This window comes from Serinus canaria, chromosome 2, assembly GCF_022539315.1.
Source record: "Serinus canaria isolate serCan28SL12 chromosome 2, serCan2020, whole genome shotgun sequence".
In the NCBI taxonomy this organism is placed as follows: domain Eukaryota; kingdom Metazoa; phylum Chordata; class Aves; order Passeriformes; family Fringillidae; genus Serinus; species Serinus canaria.
The window spans coordinates 63,969,893-63,996,469 of record NC_066315.1 but is presented as its reverse complement, the minus strand read 5'-3'; the positions used below and the strand labels follow the sequence as shown (position 1 = coordinate 63,996,469).

Here is a 26,577-nt window from a genome sequence, read left to right as displayed (position 1 = left end):
CATTTGATGCTAGAAATAAAGTAGCTTTAATTGCTTCACAGTCCTAAGGCTAAGTCTCCCATTAGTTGCAGCTGCTGTGTATTAAAGATGGTAATGGCAAGCACTTGAATAGCACTTTCTCTCTTCAAAGTACTTTGCATTCTTTACTTCTGAATTAAGGGTCAGTTTCTGTCCCTTTTAACACTTTTCTGATGAGATAAATGTTCAATCTGCTATGAGAAAGGGACAAAGCTTCTGCCTCCAAATTCTACACTTGAAATAGAGCTGTGTTCTGCTGGTTTGTTTTCATGGTGTAAAGTGCTCCCAAAGGACATACAGCTGGTATCGCCTCTGCTGGTGGAAATCTTCAGACTGTAAAATCAGGTGCCTGTAAAGCTTCTGCCTCCAAACAGCTGGTGTGGGAGGTGGGCTCCTACCCAGTGCTTGTTCTCTGAGCCCTGTGCTCTGCACACAGTGTGAGGGGCAGGGGTCTTGAACTGGCAAACACATGAGCTCCTGGCCCTGGAGAAGGCTGGGAATGCATGTGCACCAGCAGCTTAGTCTCTGTGTGGTGAGGAGCCAATGTCAGACATTTCTTATCCAGCCTTGCAGAGCCAGCTCCATTTCAGGGAGCTACTGTGCCCAGGGTCAGGGGAAAATTCCTTGCAGAAAATGAAGCCATGTAGCATTCTTATCACTTCCTATCAGTGTCCAGTAACCAGTAACTCACAGGGAAGCTGGTCCAGTTGACAGAGACTGGGACCCTCAAGTTGGAAACATCTCTGAGTGACCAAGTCTGAAGGAAGAGAAGGCTCTGTCATGTCATTGGTATCATTGACAAAACATCCATTGACTTGGATAAAAGTATGAGGATGCCCAACAGTGCTGACTTCTGATGTCATCTCTGGTTTATTTTGTTTTGCAAAGACCCTTTTGTGCTTGTTCTGTATTCTGAATATTCAGGTCATTCCTATGTACAGAGCCCCCATTTGTAATTAGATTGTGAGGTTTGTTGACCCTATTACAGACAGATTGACTAGCAAGCCACATTGATCCTTCAATATAGGATTTAATAAAAGCCACAAGAGGAGGAGGAGGGTTGCTATTGTTCTGCTCTCAGTGCTGCCAAACAGTCCCTTGTTTTTCTGTGTCTGTGTGTTCAAACGCTGTGTGAACCAACGGGGCGCAGTCGGGAGGCTGGCGAGAGGGCAGTGAGAGGGTTAGCTGGATCCTAGCTAGAAATACTTGTGCAAGTCAGGAAGAAGGCATGGAGGGAAGGAAATTAAGTGGAGACATCTGTGTGGCTTAGCTTTCAGCAGCTCTGCCTGGGGTAGGGGTGGGAGAGTCATGCCTAAGATGACATAACATATTTTGTCTTTCGTGGGTTGGAAACAGAGGAAACTGCGAAAGCGGAGCATGGTGTGTGTCACGCATGGTCCAGGCATACCAAGTACATAATGGAGCAGTGTCAGTGCTTTCTGTTCTGCCTTTCACACCCCAAAGTGACTCTTCAAGGCAGAGAACTGAGGAGAATATGATATGGTCCAAAAACTGATCTTGGACTTTTTTCGCAGACGACTGAGCCAGAGGCCGACTGCTGAAGAATTGGAGCAGAGGAACATACTGAAACGTAAGTCCTGATTCTGCTGACATTTTACCAAAGCCAGATAATTTGAATTAGGTTTCATATACATTTGGTGGTTTTTATAAACATCAACTATTCTCTGTAAACATCACTGATAATAATTAAAAATAATAAAGGGCATCATAAGTGCAAATAAGTCTGAAGGTCTGTAACAACATCTAGATCTGCAAACAGTTCTTTCAAATCAGAGTCAGTAAATTTACAAGAATAAACAACCTAAGGGGAAAAAATCCCAGGTCTTGAATGACATTCCAGACATGGGGTCAGGCATCCTGAAAAACCGCCTTTGTGCAGACCTTATATAGATGAGCATCCCATTGTAAGTTAGTAAAGACATTAGGGCATAGCTTGATTAGCTTTCCTAAAAATCTTCACAGCAATCTATGCTAGCTGGAGCTTTTATTCAATTTAAAAAAGAATCCAGTGTGACTCAGGGTTATTTCCCTGAAACTCTCCCTTTAAATCAGCCAAAAATTTGCTGGTAGATCCTCAGCCCATGTTATTTTAAAGGGACAAAATACCACTCAGAAATCCTGAACCAAGTTAGTAGATACATTGCCACTGATTTCAAGGGAAGCTGGACTGAGTCCAACTTTCATAACCTCCTGAATGAACAGGAAGAAAATTACAGTTTCTTTACTTGCATGGAAGTGTTTTGAATATTAAAAACAAAAACAAAAAAAAGCTGTTTATCTAATTGATGTTGTTACTTTGGGAACAGACCAACCCCCAAAAAAAAAAAAAAACAAAAAAAAAAAAAAAAAAAAACAAGTTTTTCCCTTTTTAAGTTAGTAAATGCATATTTCCAGGAAAATTTTTAAAAATTACTACAGAAAAAAGTATTCCAAAATGGTACCTTATACATAATGTCTCCTTAGGTAGGTCCTTATTCACCTTCTCTTGTTCGAATAGCTGCATTGTATAGAATCATGAAAATGTGGTAGCAGAAGATTAATTCTCTGAAAATCAGCAGAATTAATTTTTCAAATACTTCAAAATCAAATTCTTAGCAGATTAATGATACTGTTAGTGCCCAGCAGGGTCATTTCATCTGCTGATGTTATTACACATGGCAGTCAGAGAGAGAGAGACACCACTGTGAATGCAAAGAGGAGAAAAGACCGGACAACAGAGCGGCGTGGGCAAGCCTGAGGCTGCTGGAAAAGCCATTTGTTTGGGACCAGCCCTCTCTTAATAACTGTACTCCTTCTGTCTGCTCCTAACTCTGGTGACTGGCTGCTGGAGGAAGGCAGGGGCAGAACCTGGGGAAATATTTGGCACATCCAGCTGTGCTTGTCTCCCAGGGGCGTAGCAGAACAGCTGGAGAAGGGGGAACCTGCGACGTGACTGATGTCAGGCTCGGGCACAGAGAGACAGAGGCCAATTTTTTGGCAGCACATGTTGTCATCCTGGGACCTCTGAACAAACACATATCAGGCACCACCTGGCACTGGTGCATGACCAGCAAACACTGCCCTGGCACTGGAGGAGGTGCCATCTTGGGCACCTGCTTTGAACCAGCATCAGCAGAGAGCAGCATCTCCAAGGCTGGATGCCTTGCAGACATTCCTAAAGGTCACATAGCCAAGCACAGCAGTCACAGAAGGCCCTAAAGGTGTCTTACATTTCAGAGGAATTACCCCTTGAGTAACACCAGTTTCTTTTTTAATTGAATAAAGGCTCTTAAATTACATGGATGTTTGAAAATAATACCCTGATTCCAGAACCACATTGTATTTCTTAAATTGAATTTTTTTGGGGCAGATCTGCCCCAAATATCTGTGTCTTGGTAAACTAACAGCTTCCTAATTACAGAAAAGAGTAATGTGGTATTTCCAAGGCATTCCAACTTTTGGTGAACAACAGCAGGAAAGAAAAAAAATTAAATTTGTTACATAATTTAAAAAAGAAAGTATAAACATACTCTACGCTTAAACAAGTAAATATAAATAATTTCTGATTTGTATGTCATTTTGTGTCATTTCTCTAGACTTCTGAGAAGGAGCATTATGATAAATACAATGGAGTGTAGGGAGAAAGGAAGTGCTAAAAAAAGACTGTAAATTCTCTGCATAAGCAGGTCAAGCAATTTGTGAAAGCCCAGCCCAGAGCACACACAAACACAAAAGAAAACCTACCAAGTTCTCAAGTATGCTAAACAGGACTTTCTCTGCAGTTAAAGGTGAAATCTCCCTGATGAAAATGTTGTGTCTGGTACCATGATGTTCCTATTACACCTGTAACTGCATTACTGCCCATGCTGATGGGGAAAAATGAGGCAAAATGTGGTTGGACAGGGAGTCTTTATACATGAATTGAATGCTTCCTAGGTCTGTGCTACTGCAATAATTATGAGTTATCTTTACTAGGGCAAAGCATCCATTGCCAAGTTCTGCTTCTTGCTGATAGCAACAGTGGAATCACAGCAGCCACAGCAAGGAAACAGCAGAGACAGACAACTGTTTCTTGTAGGATCTCCTTCACTGAAGTATACCCCATTCACTGACTCATATTTAGGTCAAGGGCATGGAGTGGGAGGAGTCCAGGCCTGCAGGGTTAGTTTGAAGACTAAAGAACACTTTGCAGCTGTACTTGCTGTCCAAGGGTATAGGGAAAGATGCCTCCATCCCCCATCGTGCACCACCCCTGTGCCACTTCACAGGTGGATAAAAGCAATCCAGTTGTCAGCCTGGCACATTCAAAGCTGCATAAATACCTCACAAAAATTATGGTTAGGTGGGTTCTGAATGCCTCAAACAGTATTGGGGGACATTTCACACTCGCACGGAGATCAGGTGTGAAAATTGCACCTATATCACCCTGACACACAGGGTTAGAGAAACAGAGAATCTCCTGAACACATTAGATGAAGTAGAGCATCAGTTCTGTACTTCAAATGATTGGCATGACTTAACTTCAAAGAAATAGGGTAAAACAAAGTCACTTTCTAGTTTTGAAGAAGAATGTATTCCTATTTTACAGCTTTTACCTGCCTGAAGTCTTAAGCCCACCTGGCTCTCTGAAAGTGGGTGGCTGGGCTGAGAGTGAGGAGAAGAGAAAAACATCAGATGCCAAAGACAAAAATTAATAGCCATTACTAAATTTTATATATGAAACTCCTTGGCTGCTTGCAGTTCTACCCTAACTCTGTGTGGACTCTCTTTAGTTAGTGCTGTGTCTGAAAGCAAGCATTTGCAGAATCAGCTCCTCAAAATTTGAGACACAAAGGGAAGAAAAGAATAGCTAGAGGATCAATTGCTGGAGGAGTATCCAGCCCAGTAGGGACAGAAACCACTGAAAGAGGAAAATCATATTTATCAGTATAGGTACTCCAGTGATTGCTTAAAAAGACAGTTGTAACTCCCTGCTGTCTTGTGTTCTTTTTAGTCCCTACTGGTTTCCTTCCTTCTGAAAATATAAGCAGTGTTTTTGGTAAAATGGCACTTAAAGATCAGAAGTGTAGTCTGAAACATCATCAAATTGACAGGTTCTTTGTCCACTTTGGTGGAGATTTCCCAGACCTGCTGAAGTCAGTGAGCAGTTGTGATACCACTGTCTGTCCTGAGCAGCAAGAAACCTGGTTTCCAACTTAGCCCTCCTCACCTGCTCAGAGGCTTCTGTGGGCTCTGAACTTTAGATCTCATTTCTGTGTGGGGAAAGCCCCAGTTTTCTAGTGAGAGTGCTGGCTTGTGCTCTCACAGCTGAGGAAGCTACGGCTGGTGGGTTGTTCCTGCTGCTCTGCAGGAGGTGCCTGCTCCATCTGCAGGATCAGCAGAGAGGAACCTGGGATGCCCCCTTGAGTTTAGTGCAGTCCAACGTTTAACAATTTAAATTGAGACACCTATCCTCAGCTGGCCTTTGAGGTCCATAATGTCCCCTGCAGAGAGTTATTCCTGCCTGAACTAGTCCTAGCTGAGCAAAAACTGGATCCCAGCAGGGGCACAGAGTACTGACTGGAAAAGCTGATGAGTTGTGTTTGCTCTCACCTGTTATGTGCTGGCATTATTGGAGTAAAGAGCATTTCAGCCATCAGTGAAGCACTGGAGACAGATCCTAAATGATCAAGAAGCTGAGTACCTGGAAGCCTGGGATTTTAGTGACTTTTGGTAAAAGTCAATGCAGAGACAATGCATGTCAGCCTGCTCCTAAGTTGAAGAAGAGTTTGTGTACTCAAATGTGATTGAACTCTTGAGGGAGAAGAGTTGAGGCATGCCCTGGTGAGAACTTGTAGCACGTGATCTTTTGGCTTAATGTTGAAATTTAATTGACCTGGGATTAGTTTTTATGCTGCAGTATGATACTTTGAAGGCTCATGATGGAAGGACACACTCTCCTTAACTCTGCTCGTGCCATGGGAAGTTGCACAATTTGCCTGGCACCTCTGTTCCAAAGGTTTTTTTTTTTCTTTTATCTCCAAAAAGTAGCTGCAAAAATTATTCTGCAGATGGAAAAGAAATGCATGTGTTTATTTTCCAACCACTGACCTTGCAGAATCCAGCCCTATCGTAGCTGAGCCCCCTGAGGCCACCAGGCCTGTGGGCAGGGAGATAACATTTTTTGAAGAGCTGGCTTGCTGCCCAGCCCTTCTAGAAAGTGACACACATGAAGAGGTGCCAACACAGGGAAAGGAAGGAGCTGTAGATGTTTTATGAGGCGTGTGAAGAAGCACAGGAGCTACGGATCGAGGACGTTCACCAGCCCCAGAGGGGCAGACTGCATCAGGGAGGTCCTGAAACATTAATACACTTACTGATGGAAAGGCTTATTTTGTTGCAAACGGTGCATGCCTGATGAGTCCACAGTCTGAGATCCTTGTAAATCTTTTACAGCCCGGAATGAGCAAGAGGAGCAGGAGGAAAAACGAGAGATTAAGAGAAGATTAACACGTAAGGTGAGAAGCAACTTTGATCCTGTTATGACACTACTGCAACTTTCTCCCTACTGCACGGTTGTTTGCCTTTTTCCTTTCTTCAGCACCATTTTCAAAAGTAGAGTGTGAAAAAAGTCTTACAAAAAAATCTTTAAAAGAAATCAACGATATTGCAGGGTGTAAGTCCACAGAGAGCAAAGGAAACCACTTTGCAGGCTACTGCTGGTAACATTTCAAACAGGAAAAAAGAAAATCTAGTCTTCAAAACTGGAGGAGTTTTGAACAGGGAAGGATAGAGATCAGCATTTACAAGGACCAGTGCTTCTTGTAAATGTAATGGCTTCTGTAGTCATTACAGAGAACAAACTTAAAGCAATGCTGATTTGAAAATTCCACCAAAAAAAACCCTCATGAAACTGGAAGCTAAACATTTTCTGGAAAGGGAGGTTGTCAATTGAGGCATTTATACTAAATAAAGACAAGCATTTATGAAAAAGCATATAGTGCAGAAAACAATCTTGTATTGGCAGGGAAGGACAAACAAAACAGCATCGCTTGATTCAAAAGTCATTACTCTTAAAACTGAGGAACAGTCATTTCAGATGCACACATTCAGTTTTGCATAAATGCCTACAGATGCCCAAACATACACAGTGAACAATCCATCCTGCTATTGCAGATTAACTTTCTTCCAGCACTTACATATTTCCTATCTCCAAGGGTAAAGAAAGCCCTCTAAAAACTCACATACTTGTGAAGCAGCACCATTCCCTTTCTGTGCAATTTTAGATGGCTTAGGATTTTGACCTATGTGATCAAAGCTTTCATGGTATAAATAATAACAAGGAAAGGTCTCTAAATGTTTGTGGAAAGGTTACATTCTGAGAACTGAATTGCTTTCCACCGCGGTTAAAAATCTCATTCCTTATTCTCAGTTCATTTAAATAGGTAGAATTCTTGGTGACCAGTGGGGGGATGCTGCTGTTGTCTGCAGGAGCTAGAGAGCCACAATATTGTTTGTAAAACACTTCTATTCCTCACCACGATGACAGGGATGATTTTGCATTCCCTCATAGCACTGCCTGAAAGAAAAGATCCTAGCTGCATTGCAGATGTTTCATGGGATTGAGGCTCTGCGCAAAGGCTGGAAATGCCATTTTACCAGGCTTTCAATTTCCCTGTACATTGAAGGGTAAACATGTACAGGAATCCAGTGCAGAGCTTGATGCCATTTGAGGAGCAGCTGTAATAGATAGAGAGCAAAGCTCCCCACTCCCAATGTGCTGCCTAAGAAGTGAGGGAGGACTCGCTGACTGAGCCGGTACCATCGCCACACGGTTCCCATCCTTCTCTATCCTGTAGGAAAGGTGCAGAGCACAGGAATCAGCTGTCACAGGCAGAGGCCACAGCTCAGCTAAAGCATCCAGGCTGTCACTGCTTCACAACAGTGTCTGCTCCCTAAAACCTCAGCAGCTTTCTAGGAGATTTCTTCCTTTGTTTGCACTTTTACGTAGGAGCAACAGGGAAAGCAACATCAGTCCAAGGCCCTGGCATTTGGCTCTTTAATGTTCATACCCTTGTTCATGGTCCTTTCAGTCTTTTTTTTTGGCTTCCTCTCTAGTCAGATTTTTCTCCCCCACATTTCTGAGGTTGATAGCAACACGACTTAACACTGTTTGAGTGGATCACCTTTTTAAACTGTAAATTGTTCTAGTGACACATGCAATTTTAATTAAAGGACTGCAGGGCTGATCTAACAACAGATTTTGTTCTCACCTACCAAACATATCATCTTAAAGCTCAGAAATCACTTGAGAAAAGAAGTGAATATAGTGTGCAAGTGTTTTAGATAACAACTAGAAATGCCAACCACTGAGTGAATCCTGCAAAAATAGTTGTTATTCCCCAGCTGTGTCTTTCATGAGCCTGTCCCAGATGTGTCGTGTTTACAGCAGAGTGGCAAGCTCCTTCTGTCAGCTGGTACTGAAGTCTTAGTACCAAAGGATTTTAAACCCCAGATCAAGAAGAAGTTTAATTGAGCACAGCAAGTGTGTTGCCCAGCAGCCCTTTCTGTTTGCACTGAATTTTCAAGCACACACGTGCCCGCAGGATAAATTCAACATGAGGAAACTCTGCCATGTTGCCTCTTTTGGAAACGTGTGTAGTTGGGATATAAGAAGGGAAATGGGTTCTGTAGAAGCCACCGATGAGACTTTTGACCTTGCACTGCAGAAACTGCTACTGTCCCCAGTTTTTTTGGTGGCAACATTCCAATTCCAAGGGAAGAACCCACTCCATCCATAACAAAGCTATTCTTAAAGTTCTGTCAGCACAGACATTTTGTTACAGTGTTATGATGATAAGTTGTAACATGACATGCTGTAATAAGTAAGATTACCTTGCTAGGTCTAGATGCCTTATTAAAGTCAGCAATAAATATCCAGTTGAATTCATCATCTGGACAGGCAATTTCTAAAAAAAACCCAACATTATAAAGAAATCAGGTGACCTATAGCAAGCTGCACCTTGTAGCATTTTCCATCCTCTCCGACTCATCTAGTTCCACATTAACTGGGGTGAGGAATAGCTGCCATTCAAATAACAAAGTGAAGGACATGTTGTTGGCTAAGTTTCTCAGCCACTCGGGTCCCTCCTGCCCAAGGAAGGAGAGTGGAAGCATGTTTGCTGGTCACCTGGGATGCCCAGCCCCTCGTCCTCTCTCTCCCTGCCCCTCGGGCCCACCGAGCACCTTTGGGCACACGAGCTTGCGTCGTTTGAGTGGAGGGACATGTGGATTAGGAAGGTTTTTTCTCTGAGCACTGGTCTTGACCTCCAGCCCATTCAAAGAATATTAATGTGCAGAAGCCCTCTGGAAGTGTTGCAGATGGGTCACATCCACAGGGAGATCTGGGCCCCCGTGAATTACTACCAAGAACGTATCTTCTCTGAACCATGGCAAACTTGGCCAAGGACCAAGGCAATTAACACAAGCCTGATTCTCCCCTGAGGACTTCCATTACAGAGAGAGAATTGTAGCCTGGCTTAACAGAACATGCTACAAATCACTTGCAAGGTAGAATAGAACTCTTCCTACCTTTTCTTCTCTTAAATGGCACCATACTTCCCAATCCCCAGAGCTGTTTACTGCTTCCTATCCCCCCACTGCCAATAGCTTATTTTTCTCAAAGGTCTAGCTCCAAAAGGAAATCTCTCAGAGCTGTAATACTGACTATCAAATTGAAGAGGTGTGGATGTTTCTTAAAATTGGTGCCATAATCTGAAATCTTTGCTCCTGTTAAATTCTTGCCCCAGTCCAATTTAAATGCTCTCTTCACTAGTGCCTCTCTGGGAAATGTCTCCCCTGCTTGATGTTCAAGCGTTTCTTTAACTGACCTTCACTGGCTTGCATCAGCAAAGGCTGTTGAAAATAATGAACTCTTGAGAGAGGTGGGACTCATCAGAAAGAGGTGAGAGAAAGGCAGCAGGGAGCAGAAAGGTCAGGGAAGAAGAAAAGGTTAGTGGCTAATTTGGATAAACTGCATTTATAGTCAGAAGTAAAGGTCATCAGGGCATTTTCATCACATCCTGCTCCTAAGTCTTTACTGCAGAAGGTGGGGGACAAAGGAGGGGGAGCGGTGCTGCTGGTTAGGGTTTGTAATTTTTCAGTTGGCTTTCTTCTTTAAATAACAACTGTAACATTTTAATGAGGAAACAGAGCAGGCAATGATGACATGCTAAGATAAGCTTCCTTGTGACTGAAGTGGGGCAAACTTAGCCTTTTGCATTTGACTAAATCCCAAGACCAGACCGGCAACAGTAAGTCCCCCTCCACTTTACCTGGTGGGAGTGCTTGGGTGTGCTTCATTTCATATGCCACAAACAACAGGGGATGTGTTAAACCTTCCCTTTCAAATTGCCTTAGTATCAAAGCCTGGGAAATGCCCATTAATATCTACAGTGCTCCAGAATATACAGAAGAAAATCTGACCTCCTGTGACAAGGCATGAGAGGTCCTGTCCTCATTTACTGCTCTTGCATTAATACAAATCCATTTATTTTGAAAGGGAATTTTACCCTGGTTCACACTCATATAATTAGTCACTCAACATAGAATTACCCTGCTCCCTCAGCTCCCAGATCTTCTCAAATAGGTAAATAGAAATGTAAAAGGTATTGCACACAGAAAAAGTCCTGACACGCTCATGCACGTACATCCCTTTGACATTAACTGAAGCAAATTTAAAGGGATCAGTAAGAACCCCTCTCCCTGCTTGGAGCACCACACCTTGTGCAGACAATTGCATGGTGCCCTTGGCCATGTCCTTGTCCTGTAATTTTTGAATGTGCCCTATTCTTTCTGCCTGTTAGAAGAGCTTGTTCTCAGGTGTTGCTTGATGAGGACTCTGCAGCGTTAAGCAGTTTAGACCCAAGAGACCAAAGCTCACAGGCCATAAAAATAAACTGCAAGGTGAGATCTCAGATGAGCTGTGCCCTCAGCGTGGACACATTTTGAACTGACACCTGCAGTGGGGCTGCTTACAGTCTGTCCTGCAAAGTTGGTTTCCCAGCTATTCAAGAGTTAAGGGAGCTCTGGGCAGCCGAAACATACTGCAAGACTCTCACACCTAGAAGGTCATAAGAAATCTCTGCAATGCTATGAGAAGAAGGCAGAGAAAGTTGTTAACCATTCAAATAATGTAGCCATTAATTAATGGCTTCTAGAAAATGACTTAGTGTGGTTGTCTCTCTCGTTACACTTAGCATGATCAGATTGGCACTTTGGTTTAATGTACTGAATATATTTTGTGTGCATGTATTTATATATGGAAATATATGTAGATTTATGGCTACACATGAACTATGTGATACCAGCCATGGATTTCAGGAATCTTTCACAGTAGGAGCACTGACACAAGAGTGAGTGCATCTTTTTTCCATCCTCATTCCTGTTCTCCTGAGCATCTCACAGGCAGGACATTAGTGCAGCTCTGCAGACTCTCCACATGAGGTGTTTGAACCCAATTCGTGTGTGCATGCTCAGCGATGCTCGTGTAAGGAGAGCAACCCCGAGGCTGCCTCCCATCACAATCATCTTTTCTAAACAAAGAGGAAGACAACCAACCGTGCCAAGAGCAAGCACACAGGCTTACAGCCAGATGCAGAATAGGGTAGTGGAGCTCCACCCAAGTGCTGAAGAAAGGAGGGATTTTTCACCCTTCACTTAGTAACCTGGCTATTTTAAATCTTAATTCTCCCTGGAAGATGAAATACAGGGAACTGAGATACTTAATTTGGAAGAAAGGTGGATTCAGGGGCATAAAGTTGCAGAATAGAATCTCAAGCATTTTATTAAATATTTAGATCCTTCACCCTTCACAAGGGTAAAGTATTTCAAACACATCTATTTCTAGTGAGTGGGAAGAGCATGATGCACTGTAGGAAATCGTTATCAAGATATTATTTTTCCTGATGTATCCTGGTTACAAATGTTCTACTCTAACAGTGAAACTTTTCCACTAATCTACAGCCACATGCACACATTTATGTAGCACCTTCAGAAACGATTGTGTAATTGCTTTTGACATTCACCAGCATGCTGTGCATCCAAGGAGAATTGATCCCTGAAAGCCAACTGCTGTCCCTGCCCATGTAACTGGCTGTGTGACACATGTGCTATCAGGACACTAATCTAAGAGGAGTTTTTTACTGTAGCTGCCTATTCTGCTGTGGAATTTGAAAGAAATGCTTGAAACAATGAAGATGCTTTCCTGACGTGATACAATCCACCACTGCCATTTCTTTTGGCTTGTAGTATGCAACATAAAATTTTAATAATCAAATATGCTGTGATACAAACCACAGCTGTCAATAGATACAGTTAAAAGTTCCATGAGCACTAATCATCCTGCCTGCCTTTTCTGGAGGTAAGGACAGGTCTGCAGAATATCAGAATGGTAAAGAAAGTCAGTTTTCACCTTTTGCATGGAATTCAGGGTGGGAGCCACTCCATGCCTTGGCCTGACTATTCCCAGGCAGTACAAAAGTACAGACAACAGCAGCAGAAGGATGAAAGTGCACAGCCTGTGCAGGTCATTTTAGAGTAGTGTTGTGTTCTTTGTCTCTTCCTGGAGCATCAGTGCACTAGGAGACTTTCTTGCCTTACATCTCATTTCTGCCAAGGGTGATCAAGCTCAGCTGGGAATTGTGGTCTCCAGCCACAGCAGCTTCCCAAAGAACCGTGGGCTGCTCTGGCAGCAAGGTGAGATGACATTCAAGGCTTTATAACAAGAGGGCATTTCCCACGTAGCGATTCCATGAAAGGCTGACGAAAACAAAGCACTGGGAATGTCCAAACCCTCTTATTACTATCATGGCGGTTGCAGTAAAATAAATCCTCTAGAGGCACTCTGCAGGGAAAAAGCAAAGTCCTGATGTCTTTTTCCACTGCTTCCTCAAACCTGCAGCTGAGTCAAAGGCCCACAGTAGAAGAGCTACGTGAGAGGAAGATCCTCATCCGCTTCAGCGACTATGTGGAAGTGGCAGACGCGCAGGACTACGACAGGAGGGCAGACAAACCCTGGACACGACTCACAGCCGCTGATAAAGTAAGGGGGGCAACTCTGGGAGAGCCATGGCCTAAACAGCCAGAGTATGTCCTGGCAAATAGCATCCCTTGGGTCCCACAGGTCCCATGGCTGTCAAGGAATAAACATCTACCATCCCTTTCCAAGACACCTGGGTTTTTTTCCCATTCATGAGGTTTGTTTGTTTGTTTGTTTGTTTGAAGCTTAAATCTTTGGCAAGAAAATTTCTATATGCATGGAAACCAGGAGGGAAGGAATCCCAAGCCCCTTGAGGAAAGGTCTTGATGACAGCCCTGTTATTTGTTTGTTGGTTTTGGTCTTACCACATTATGCTGCCAGCTGAGAGCTCTGGCAAGACTTAGCAGAGCAGTGAGACAGGAATGTGTGCCAGAACGGCTGTGCCAGGACAGGACAGGCTTGGGTGTGAAAATGCCAGCAGGTCAATTTGGCAAAGATACCTCCATCCCTCCAAAGCCAGAGTCACTTCTCTCTAGTGTGTTACAACAGGGGTATTTGCTCAGGATTTCTGCCACAGAGTATTTTAAGCACTGAACTGAAATCACAGAAGACCTGCAGATGCAAAAAAGGGCACACTTTGGTATTGATGGCACTGCCCTCTGAGCACTGGTGAAACTTCCACTAAGTAGTGTCTCTGGTGTTGACATTGATGGCATTAATACCTATTAAGTTGGAGGCAAATTATATCAGTCATATATAATAAGCCATATATAAGCCATTCTGAGGATCTTAATGGGACCTCAGGAAAATTATTTAAAACATTTTTTTTTATTGTAAGAAGCAAGGACTATGAGGCTCAGTGATTCACTCATGAATCCTCTAGTCACTCTATGATGCCCTTTTAACTTTAAAGACTTTCAGATACTATTCAGGCCTTGACTACTTCTTTGCCATGGAACTTGTTCATTCAGCAATGGAGAACATGATGTCCAATGTTTAAAGCTTTAGCAGAGTTTCCAGCCACACATTTGTGATGCATTTTTGGTACTCTTGGTTTTATTCACAGAGGACAGCCTGTTATACTTCTATAATACAGCCAAAGGATTTGTACAGTTTTTTTGACATTGTTCTCCCCTTGAAAGAGGGGTTTTTTCAGTTTAGCTTTGGTGAAGTTAATGTATCATAAACTGATCTAAAAAAAAAGAAAAACTTTCTCAGGACTGTGCATAGACCATAATATACTGGGTTAAACTAGCTTTTCTTATTTTACCTCACCATGTTTCACAAGATATTAGTCAACTGACTTAGCTTTATTCTCTTAATTATTAGATGAGGGAGGGAATAAATCTCCCAACTGGTTATACAGCCTTTGAGAGATCCCTGTCTGGATGAAAGGCATGGAGGAACTTCAGCTGGGCATGGAGATTTGATCTCTCATCCTATGTCTCTGAAAAGAACAAGCATTAACTACCACTATTAAATGTAACCTAGCAAAGAGTTTAGTATTAAGGCAGAGTATTTGTCACTTTTTCTTTTTTAATAATGCATGTGCAACTTCAGTAGTCAGAAAAAAAGGGTTAAGCCCTTCAAATTAACCTTTTCTCAGCAAAGCACCATCAGAAGAAGAGATGTTTGTCATTCTAATATTAATGCCTTTTATGGCATAAGGAAGCAGATGGATTGGGGTTTTTTGGGTCCTGTGGACAGTATTTTGATTTCTGTCATACAGGTGACCTGTTTTTCCTCAACACTATGTCCACTGTTGGAAAAAATAGCCAGACAAATTGAAACAAAGCTGCATCATCCTGGATAGGATTATTTTCTTCCAGAGCTGTGATTCAGTAGCTGTCTTCGTTGGTCAGCACAGACTAGATTTACTGCAAAAACAGATTTTAGCAATAGGTTTTTCTGTTTGCCAGTAAATCTTGCTCTGTGTGCTGTGTGGAGGGAGCTGCCTTCAGTCAGAGTTTGTCTTTAGCAGGTCTGACTGTTAGGGGAAGAAAAGGGCATTTCTGCATCTCTCCAAGAGATGAGGAATGGAGGGGGGAATAGATCTCAGTCCCTGTGGGAGTCAACCACCCCTGTGGCTTCTTCACAGTCACTTCAGTAGCAGATTGCTCTGCTGAAGGCAGCTCAGGAGCTGCTGCATAGCCATCACTCTGTCCTGATGGATGAGGCAGCACCTGACAGGAACTTAGAAGGGAAATAAGAAACCAAAGCTGTGGAGAAGGAGCAGAAAGGCCATTTCTGTACAAAAACACTTGCAAAATCCATCACTTAAGGTTTGTCAAAGCAAAGGTAGTTGCTGAATGCAGCAGTGGCTGTTGCAAAAGTCATGTTTTGGGCTTGTGCTACTCATACTGGTTTAGATTTCCTTCACTGAGAAAAATTCCTGACAGACATGAGTACCACTCACTGGAGCACCCCCTTTCCACCTTTGATCCTAATGTTTTCAGCATCACACAGAAAGGCAGTGCAGACACCTCAGACCTATGGGAGAGTTTGGCCACAGCAGACACCTTGTACATCCCCTCCAAATGCTCACAGTGAAACCACTCGTGAGCAATAAATATCACAGAGCTGTCAGAGGTCTTGACTCTGAGCTTGGGACTTGAGCCAATTCTGCTGAGCACCATCTCTACCTTGCAGCTGAGTCCCTCCAAGTCACCCCCTCTGGTTTTTATTCTTCAGTATTTTTCTTCCTGCCAGTGCCCCCTGGTTTTCTTTCCCCTCACAGACAAGCCACAGAGGCTGAATGCCACCATGCCACGGCAGGTTTTCTGCTGAGTTAGTGTGTCAAATCTCTTCAATAAACAGCACAGCTGGGTCAGAAGGGAGGAGCAGGGCAGAGGGGCACAGCCCAAGGCAGAGTAGAGGGCAGGGAGCCTCTTTCCTTCCCAAGTAAGATCAGTTGCTTTAGGTAACATCACCTGAGGAACTTCAGGACCAATAAAGGCAGAAGACATCTCAAACACAAGTCTGTCTAGTCACAGTCCAGCTGTGGAACAGATCACAGTGCTTCACAAACTGCACTGCTTTTTTTTTTTTCTCATGCTTGTGCTAATTTGGATTTTTTACATGTAAATGTTCACATAATAAGCCAGAATTGGGTTCTGTACCTGCATTGTCTGTGATACATTTTCAAATTGAGCCATTCCACCAAAGCATTTCTCTCTTCCCTTTATGTGATTTAGAACATGCTTATCTCTGTTCCTTTTCACATTTTAAAGTCTTTGTGTTTGTCTTTGTCTCTCTGATAATGTTATCTCTCTGTTTTACTTTTAATATACTGTTTTGAGAACAAAGTGACCTTAATTTGATCTCTCTCATTTATACATTTATGAGTTTCTTTGTCCTTTGCAGGCAGCCATTCGAAAAGAGCTTAATGAATTTAAAAGCTCTGAAATGGAAGTTCATGAATTAAGTAGGCATCTAACAAGGTAAGCTGAGAGATTAATTTTTTAAGACTATAAATGAATACTGTTGTTTTCAAAAGAAAATCAAAACCGGCAGCCGTTTCTCCAACATGCGCTGAACACACCATGAGGTCTAGACAACATTTAGAATTACAGGCTGTAAAAGCAACTCACACAGACAAACACGTGCTGCCCCATTATGTGGAGTTATGCAGGCACGTGCCATTTAATGAAGTATAACCTGGTGGGGTTTTATTTGAACCCTGGTATTTTTAAATCATCATGCTGCATATCTGTTCTTCTGAGATCAAAAATTTGAAAAAGAGTTGGTGTCAGAAGGAGGATGGAACCTTGTAGAGCACGTAGCAAAGACTGAATGAGTGCACACTGAGCCCTGCTGTGTGTGCAGCTGTTCCACACCACAGAGATCCCACCCACAGATCTCTGAGTCTTGTCCTACACACCTGGCCACTCATGATGCAGTGAGGCATGGCAAGATCCACACTGTAAGACAGGCACTGTTATTTACACCTTGGACTTCTTCTCAGTTTTGAAAATAGAGACTGAATGAATTATCCATGAGCCCAAACCAGCCACTTTCCTCTCCGATGGGCTAGGGCTGAAGTCAGGTCTTTGCAAATCAACACTTTAGACTTTAAAGACAAGTGTTGGGTACTGCAGACAAGTGACAGTGAGATCTGGTGAAAAACTGGAGCTGCCCTTGTATTAATGTGTTCATCAGTTCAGTGCTCATGAAAAATGCAGGCGGTACTTTTAGGAAAAATACAGAGAAGCTTAAGGCAAAATTAATTTTGTATTAGAAGATTTTTATGTGTATAAATTAATAATTATATTAAAATTCACTGCATGTATTATGCATATATTACCTTGCAGAAACGATCACCCTTCTCCATCCTATCATGAGCTAGGCTGGTTGCACTGGGGTTTGTAGTGACAGAGTGCTGCTAGAGACAAGCCAGCTGCTCCTGAGCCACAAGGTCTGGGAGAAGCCTTAGGATGTACAGTTGACCTAGATCTGTTGACCCCAGTGACTGAGCCTTTGAGGCTCCTCCAGGGCAAGGTGACAAATGTAGAAAGGATGAGGTTGTTTTAAAGGGGGTGTTGCTACAAGTAGTCAAGGTCCATTGAGAGCTCCTTTGAATTCCATGAAACCTTCAGCATCCCACAACATACAGACTGGTTTAGTTTTCCAGAAGTCTCTCCAGCTGCTTGGCTTTCACAGGTTTCTGCACAGTATTTTCCTTCTCTTCCAGTGTTGGAGTAAGCAGTGACCCTTTAAAGTTTGTATCTGAAAACCACTGAGCAGCTTGGACTCAGTAATTCTGGGCCAGGCAGAGAGCCACAGCTCGTATAACAGACCCTGGAATAAGGCCTTGCCTGCAGAACAGCAGGACTTACTGGTTCGACAAGTGGCTTTGGGAAAACGCACTTGAAGGAAGCATGCTTAAACAAAAGAGAGTATTTCCCTTAAATAAACTTAGATAAATCACCATTATAAAGTCATTAGCAAAGTAATGAGCTCTTCATGCCATTAAGCAGTGGCAAGAGCAAAGAATGTGAGTGTCACTTTACTAGTGGGACACACTAATTAATTCATAATAGAGTGAAAAATCAAAGCTTAAAAAATGTGCACTTGCAGATCTGACAAACCAAGGCCTTCTGACACAAGGTGCCTTACAGGAAGGGTGGCCATTTTAGCTCCATTTGTCTCTTTAGCCTCCAGCATTAAGGAATAATCATGGTTAAACTGCATGTAAATCTTTCTGGCAGAATAGCATAAGGCTTGTCTAAACCAGACCATTTTTGTGGAGTCAGGCCTTGTATGGAGGGCGAGCTGATCTGCTGTTGCCCACTCAGGGATCCCATAGCATGGACCCAAAGTGTATGAATGCCTCTGGTAGATTTTGGTGCAAACAGCTTATGCCTATGAGCTGTGAGTCTGGCAAGGGCCAAGGAAGTGTGAGTGTCTGTCTGGTTTGGGTCCTCTTGCTGGCACGGCTGATGTCAATGCTGCAGGAACTGAACTGCCTAATGGTGTCACTGCAGCAGTTAGTTCTCCTACTTTTTTTAATGCGCAATGTGCATGCGAGGATATTATCTTACTGTTCCTCTTTTTTTTTTTCCCCTTGGGTTTTAGGTTTCATAGACCGTAGCAGATCAATTCTACCTGACTACTATGCCATCTTCAAAACATAACTAAAAGGAACCATAAGTGCTGGTATTATTCACTTCCCTGTTACGTACAATGTAAATCTTCCAAACTGCCTTTTTAAAAAAGAAAAAGAAAAAGAAAAAAAAAAGTAGAAAAATAAATATTAAAAAAAGGAGAATTGTATTTACATGTGATGAGTACTGCAGCATCATCAGACCTGCTGGTTCAAGCTTCAGTAACAGAAAATACCCCTGGTGGGAAATCATGCCAAGACTTGGCATCTATGTATAGGACTTTTCCGGCATGTGGATTTGCCATACATGTTCAAGCCCAGCTGGTGGTGCAACCATTGTTGTCTTCAGGCACCCCTCATCCCGACAAGCCTCTGTCATCAACCCTAGAGAGCCCCTGAGACGTGTTCAGGGAATCACCTGGCCTGGTGAAGCCTCCAAACGATGAGCCCCTACGGCACTAAAGCACTTACACCAAACACTCCTTTCCAGCTGAAGCTGAGAGCACCTTATGAGGACAGTGAAGGAGCAAAACTCTCCGTGGGCCGGCCCATCTGTGAATATCATCTGACTAGAAAGGCATTTCTTTCCCTGGAGAAGTTTTCAGCCAGTCAGTAGACATTATCAGCTTCCAAGCAGAAAAATCCTCTGAAGAACAGGACTCCCTGCTGAAGGCTGCTTCACTTCTAGCAACTGTTTGTTTTCCATCTCTTTCAAGTGTAATTTTCTAAACCCGGTTGTGAGCCCATTAGCAGTAAATGACAAGAACACTGAGAACCAGCAAGCAAAAGCCCATCTCTTCATGGTCACTGCATGGCATCTGCTCCACTTGTAGTTTGTCTTACACCCAAACCTTGTGACTGTGTGAGAGCCAGCACGCCCCTGGCAGCAGGAAAGGCTGGGATTGCCCTCCGGCTCTGCAGAGGGACACGCAACAGGAGGGGTGGGAGGTTCCATGGAGGATATCTATTGTCTCTCTATCAGGTGTCTCAAGAACTGATCCTATGCTCACGCTGAGCAAAGCATGACAAGGTGTGTTACCCGGCCTAACAAAAGGAGTCTGGGGCATTCTTATGGATGGTGGGACTTGTCACTGGTACCCACAGCTGGGGCATAAGGACAGCAATTCAGAGGTGTTCTGAATTTATTGGTTCTAACTTTGGTTTTAATTTATTTTTATTATAGTGGTTTAACACACAAACTGACCAAGCAGAGCTCGGAGAGCTGGTCACTCTGGGCCTGGTTTACTTGCCAACTTAAGTGTGTGCTCTACAGTAAGGAAGCACACACAGCCTCACTGCTTTCAAGAATATGTCTAAGAGGCTTAATTGAACCTGAACACAATTAAGTGCTTTTTTGAACTTAGGCCATCACCTTCCAGAATTAAGTCCTTAACTAGTATAATGCCAGCAAACTGGGGCAGACATTGTCAGGATTCCTTTCAAGCACTTGGAGGATACTACTATGCCATGTTTTGGGACAGTGGCTGAAAGCACTGTAGCAGCATGACTGTAAGAAGTTCCAGATTATTATTCCAGGACACCTTTTCTTCCACAAGAGCCATTTTCCTTTCACAGTTTGAACAGAGAGGCCAAAGTTTTTTACTACAGAATAGTTATTTCTGTTATTCTTTTACTAATTTTTCTTTTCTCACTGTCTTCCATGTATCTATCCTCTCTTCCGTGCTCCCTGTCCAGCTCCCCCTGTTCCATGCTAACATTGCCCTTCACTGATTGCAGGCCCAGACGCCTCTCACCCTTGAGCATTTAATGCTCAAGTGCAGTGCAGTGTAGTGCCAACACTCCTGCCTCTTCTCAGGCCTCACCTCACTCCTCTGGATGCAGGAGTACGGCCAAAGGACCCGCACAGAGCCCGTGGAGTGGCTCTCGCACCCAGCCTGCCCCAACAACCCCAGCAGAGAGGGTGACGCCCTCCATCTGTGCTTGGTGGTGGCACTCAGTGCCTCGCAGATTGACCCTCCAGCAGAGAGAAGCAAAAGCTTTTCATTCTCATCCATTGCCATCCTTGCAATGCTGTGGATTATTAGTTATTAAATGAGGATTGGCTGTTGTAAGATGGAACATCAAAGGAAAGTAAAAACCAGGTGGTTTCTGGTTCTTCCCAGACTGGGTGATGATTCCTGAGGAAACACATTGTGATCCCTGTATCACCAGCTCACACTTGCTTTAGATAGATGTTTACTGGTAGTGAAAGCCTTCAGTGTGCAGTGTTATTAGCTCAGTGCAGCAGAGGCAGAGCACTACCAGCCAGGAATACACAGCTTTGGGGTTATTGTCATGAAAACCTCCATTCTTGTTCATACATACATATGCACACAAGGTACAAGACTGCATCAGAGCTTTAAAACAAGGAAAGAAAGCCTTTATGCTTTTAACTGTACAGGCTGCACTGCATTAGCACAGAGCTCTGGAACAGAGCTGTTCTGAACAACAAATCCTTGTGTTCCCAGCATGGATCTCACACCTGCCCTGGCATCTCTAGCATAGAGGATCACTGTGAAATGGAAGGGGCACTGTTTAAGGAGCAGTGGCGACAGGAATCACAGGACTTGGTAGGCTAGTGGGAGGGAAAGGTGAGGGTTTGTTTCATTTTTATTAACAAAATTAAGAGGAAGGAGGTGGAAGTCGCAGGCTGATGCTGTCTGTCTGTTGTTAGTGCTGGAGTCCCCAGGGCAATGATCACTCTGGGCACTGCCACTGTCCCTCACGGGCATAGCCCCAAGCAGTGCCCACACTGCCAGTCTGACAACCAAAATAAACCCTTGAGCACTGTCTGAGATACATAACAGACAAGTCCTGGGTGATGGCCAAACATTCCCCAGCACCTTCATCCCAGTGAGCCCATGGCACGTCCCTGCTGACCACTCAGTAAGTTGCCACACTCAGCCTTGCCCCATGATTTTGTGCTGTCCCCAGGGCAGTTCCATGCAGCCATGCTTTTTTTTTTATTTCTTATTTCTTTTGGGTTTATTTACTTAACTCCTAGCTGAGCAGATACCAGAAAGAAGTGGAAGAATTGCCTTATTTCTCCCCAGATGGAAACAGAGCTTATTCCTGAAAAGGGGTAAGGGGAGGAAAAAGAAGCCATACAAGGTGTTGGCAGTATCACCAAACTGACACTTCATCTGCTTTTAGCTTCAGTGGGTCTGGGTGGGTTGCAAAGTTAACCTTTGCCAAGGCATTCCGCAGCAGGACTCTTCCTTTCAGGGCCTGAACACAGCACTGCATCCTCGGTGTGCACACCCGCCTCTGGCATCCCTGGGAAGTTGCACACAGACTGGGGAACTGCTGGTCCCTTTTTTTTACAAATCTGGTTTCTTAAGAATTGTTTTCTGATCTGTGAAAGCATCTCTATCATGGCAAAGGAGCTGTGATTCTGTTGGTAGTAAAGGGAAAAAACCAAACAACAAACCGTGATGATTTCTCTCCTTTGACCTGGATTATGTGTAGGACAGAATGATGGCATTCCTGCTAAGACTGCATTAGCAGAGTCATCCCTGTTCTGACTGGAAGGAGATAATAGTGGTAATAAAGAAATTACACCAGGTTTAGAGAATGGAAAAGTCAACACAGAATAAAAATTATTATTCCAGTGGTAATCCATCTCCAGAGGTAATAATCAAGGAATAGAAGCATTTTTGTTATATCTACCAAATTCTGAATATTTAAAGTGTGAAAGTATTTTGACATCTGCTGTATTCAGCAGCCTGCAGAATAATGAAGTAGAAATGGGGACTAAGGGGTGGCTGGGGAGGTGATGGGGATTGGAAAAGCAGTTCCAAAACATCTAGACAAAAAAGTTTTGATTGTTTGGGAAAAGTGATGGTGAGGAAGCCCAACAGTGGCACACCTTCACCAGAAGAGGGTTGCAGGGACCTGGTGACACCATTCTGACTCAGAGGGAATGTGGGCATTGTGGCTTTTGCCCATCCTACACCCCACTGGGTGGGTATTTGCAGGCTGAAGAAGTTTCAGGCTGCAGGTTTGCTGGGAAGGAGCTCAGGCCAACTTTTGGGTCTAGGCAATTCCTAGTGAACACATTGGGCATTATCAGAAGAGAAGGAAGAGTCAGGGAAAAGAACATGATATACTTTTAGCTATTTTAACTGAAACCATTTAGTGAGGCCATTACACAAATAAATCTCATCCTAATACATGTGTAACCACTGAATTCTGTCATCACTGCAGCCACTCACCAAATTAACTCTTCCTTATTTCTACAGCACCACCTGTGCAATGCAAACACTATAAACCAAGAGAGGGGGGAGCACTTCCAACATGCCTAGTGAAGCTTGCACTCATAAACATAGATGGGCAAGGTGGAAACCCATAGTTATACATGAATGGGGGCTCCCTAACGTGCCTGCAAATAAAATAACTTTGTATAAATAGCCATGGGAGATGACTAGGCTAATAAAGAAATCAGGAAAGAAAAAGGGGACAAATTATTTTTCCCAGGTGTTCAGTCTGCTCGAGCTTGGAACAACTTCTGTAAACAAAGAGGAGGTGACGGGCACATACCCTGTGTTCCTGTGTGTCCCAGTTACTCCTGCACCAGTTGCATTTTCCAGTTGATATCCAAGTGTATGTATATAGATTGTCTTTGTATAGGAGTGAGTGTGGTGGCTGTCAATCGTGATCTTCCAGTATTGTAATTTAACAGATTATGGCTGTATGAAAATGATGTAAATAACTAGAAAAAATTAAACTGGATCTCTATGTCCTAGTTTTTGTACATACTGAAACTGCATGGTATTTAAATTATTGTTTGTCTCTGATGTATGCAGTTTCTTAAAAAAATTAATTTAAAAAAAGCTTTCTGGTGCCTGTGTATTTTATCACCCTCTGTCCCAGTGACTGAAAATGTAACACACAGAGGCAGTCAAGGATACCAGCCAGGCTCTCCCACACCTCCGTGGGAGCAAAGCAGGAAAGGGAGACTTTCCCAGAGCAGATGGATGAGACAGATCAGCTGAGCCCCAAGCACCATGGCTGGGCTGATGCAGCTCAGCAAAGGAGAAGTGGTACCTCAGCTGCTGAAAGGGTACCTGGCACCACCCTAGTGAAGAGCAAACCCAACAGTCTGCACTAGACACACACAGGCATCCAAAAATCCCACAAACTCCATCTGTCACCACAATGCTGCTGGTGCAAGCTGTGCTCTGCCGGGGCCAGCTGCCAGAGTCAACCAAGCAGCACCAGCAAGTGCTGCTGCTGTTCAGCAGAGGGGCCCTTCCTGCATAGCCATATAATGAATTCCTATTTTTTGTTACCCTTCTTCCCCAAGTAGCTTCAGTGGGTACTTCCCCAAGTAGCTTCGACAAGTCGAAGCCCCTGTGTAGTGAAAAGAGGAGGAAAAGCTTTCACAAGAATAAGTACATACCTTTAAACAAGCTCACTGGCCCCCTGCAAGGGTGACAGCTCTGCTGAGGCTCTTCAGTGTTTGGAACTGATGGTGAAAACATTCTGACCCTGAGGAGATGAGAGACACCCAGCATCCTCACTCTAAGTAGCAGCTAGAAGCAGCTCCCCTCCCTTGACACACAGATGCTTCTAATTACACAAAAATTAAAGACCCATCTTCTTTAACTGCCCAAATTCTGTTCCTTTCCCTTGCTGTTAGGGAAACACAACATGATCAAACCTCTGGCTTTTTTTAGTTTGCATCCATGTGGGCAACTTTTCACCTACCTCACAATCCTTATTTGCGTGTGTTTGTATGTATTTCCATTCTGACAGCCGATGAGTTTTGTGGCTATCCTGTGAGATGCGGATAAATAAACAAAATTGTAGGTTGTGACTAAAGATCCCCTTCCCTCACATCGAGCTATGGCTTCCACAGCAGCATATTTAGTTGTTGGGTTATATACAGTAATTTCTGTGCTTTAACAAGAAAATTATTGCTGAGAATACATTGTACAGGGAATGTCAGAACACAGTCTCTTACATTGAGACCTCTACAAAAGGGATGGGTTATGTTTTAATGGAAGCATTTCATAAAACCAGTCTAAGTGAAGGGATGTGTGTGTCTTCAGTGAAGTCCATGTAATTACTAGCAATCAAATTGCAATCCAATGCCATCTGTAGGCAGGAAACAGAGGAGCTGGAAAAAAAATCAAGTCTCCCTTTAACAGACACACCTGCACACACACATTCTGCTGCTTGGCAGTGCCTCGCTAAGAGTTCAGTGCCCTTAGCACAGGTGCAGGGCTGGATTGCTTTGCCATCATCTTCCTCACCTTTATTTCTCCCCTTTGCTCCTCAGATCAAGTTTCCCAGACAACCAAGCCCAAAAACAACAGTGTGGCCATGCCCTGGTCACACAGTCGAGCTGGTCTGTGTGGGACAAAGCAGCTGCCCTGCTCCTGAGCAGTGGGAGCTTCTGGTGCAGCTGTCAGGGCAAGGTGCAGGCGGTGCAACAGCACCCTCAGGCCACACGGGCCAGCAGTGCCTTCAAATGGTACAAAGCTGCCCACAGGAGTCTTCCCTGAATAGCAGAATGAACAAAAGTTTGGCTTTTAGCTAAATTTGTGCCACAGGAGCTGTGGTGTTCAGAAGGAGATCTTTGGCTGAAGCTGTCCCATGTGGAGATGACAGCTCCTCTGACAGCTTCTGTGGATCTCCTCTCCACAGAAGCTGCTCTGGATTGCTCTTACTTTATGAGCCTTTGAATTACTATATTTCAGCTACTTTTGTCTCCATGCTCTCCTGCTTTCCTTTCCATGCAGTCAGGCCCCTTATTAAAATCCAAACCACTCATCACTTTTCAAGCATCATCCTCTGACATCTGCCATTACTTTGCTTATCTGGAGTTTCCATAACATTTGGACATCAGCTGGAAAAGAACAGGTGTGTGCAGCACAGGAGAGCACAGACATGTGGCACCACTCTAAACCTCTCTGGAGAGAAAGCATGGCTTGAGGGGAGAAATGAATCAAATTAAGCTTATTTTTCTTGTTTGCAAAGCCCATGAAGATATTTGGCAGGGTGAAGCTTGAGGAAGATAGCTTTCACTCTCCGAAGTCCAAAGTGAATGCTTCAGTGCTGTCTATGGGGGGGAAAAAGCATAAAGGAAAAAAACAACAACCTAACACTTGTTGGGTTCCAAATGAACAAGCAAGAATGCAGCAAGCAGTTACATACTCAGCCAGTCAAAGAGAAATTGTGTAAATTAAGAAAAAAATACCTCATTTTCAAGCTTCTCAGGAAAAATGAACATCAGGTAACTTCTTTTGTTCCTGCTGTATGACACAGGGGTTAACAGAAAATAAATAACAAAGATAACCCCTTCCTCACCTTACTCAGCCAAAGATTTCAGTGGGAGACTCAACTATGTGCAACTTCAAACATTCTCTGTTAGGCACTACTACATTTATCTACATAGTAGATAAATGACCAAACTTGGACTTTCCATTAGAAGTGCCAAGTTGGACACCACAACTACTGCACTGGTTTAGTTCAAGAGGTCCAAGAATGGTCACCACCAACCCCAGGCTGGTGACAATGTCTGCAGGGACAGCACCTTCTTCAGCATAGCCCACAATAAATAATGACCTCTGCAATAAAGAAACACTCCTGATCTTTCTTGGTACACGCAACTGAAAAGCTACACACAAACTTCAGCTGGACATTACAGTGGAGCAGCATTTGGGGATCCATCCCACATAAAATGGGATGTTTAAGTAAAATTGCTGTTGCTTGTGTGGAAACACCAAGTTTTTTACTGTGAGGATTACCAAGTACAGGTTGCCAAAAGAGGTGTTAGGCTTCCTCTCCTTGGTGTCAGAAGCCACACAGACGTGCTTGGTCCTGGGCAACCAGCTCGAGGTGGCCTGGCTTGGGCAGGGGGGTCAGACCATGTGGACTCCATACATCCCTGCCAACTTCAACCTTTCTAAGGTTCTGTAAAAGTTGATCTCTC

At 43.6% G+C, this 26,577-nt stretch overlaps 1 protein-coding gene across 2 annotated transcripts in view; it reads left to right on the top strand.

The window, feature by feature from the left end:
• The window catches only part of PHACTR1 (phosphatase and actin regulator 1), a 302,064-nt gene extending 278,509 nt beyond the window's left edge, over positions 1-23,555 (top strand). Inside the window, exons 13-17 of one of the 2 annotated variants that reach the window (XM_050970747.1) lie at positions 1,554-1,609; positions 6,454-6,515; positions 12,959-13,099; positions 16,400-16,476; positions 18,611-23,555. In XM_050970747.1, coding sequence (XP_050826704.1) covers positions 1,554-1,609; positions 6,454-6,515; positions 12,959-13,099; positions 16,400-16,476; positions 18,611-18,626 — 352 coding nt within the window. In that variant the 3' untranslated portion in view covers positions 18,627-23,555. The remainder of the gene's footprint in view (positions 1-1,553; positions 1,610-6,453; positions 6,516-12,958; positions 13,100-16,399; positions 16,477-18,610) is intronic. The other variant, XM_050970748.1, reaches the window with a different exon arrangement.
• Positions 23,556-26,577: the final 3,022 nt, after the last annotated feature.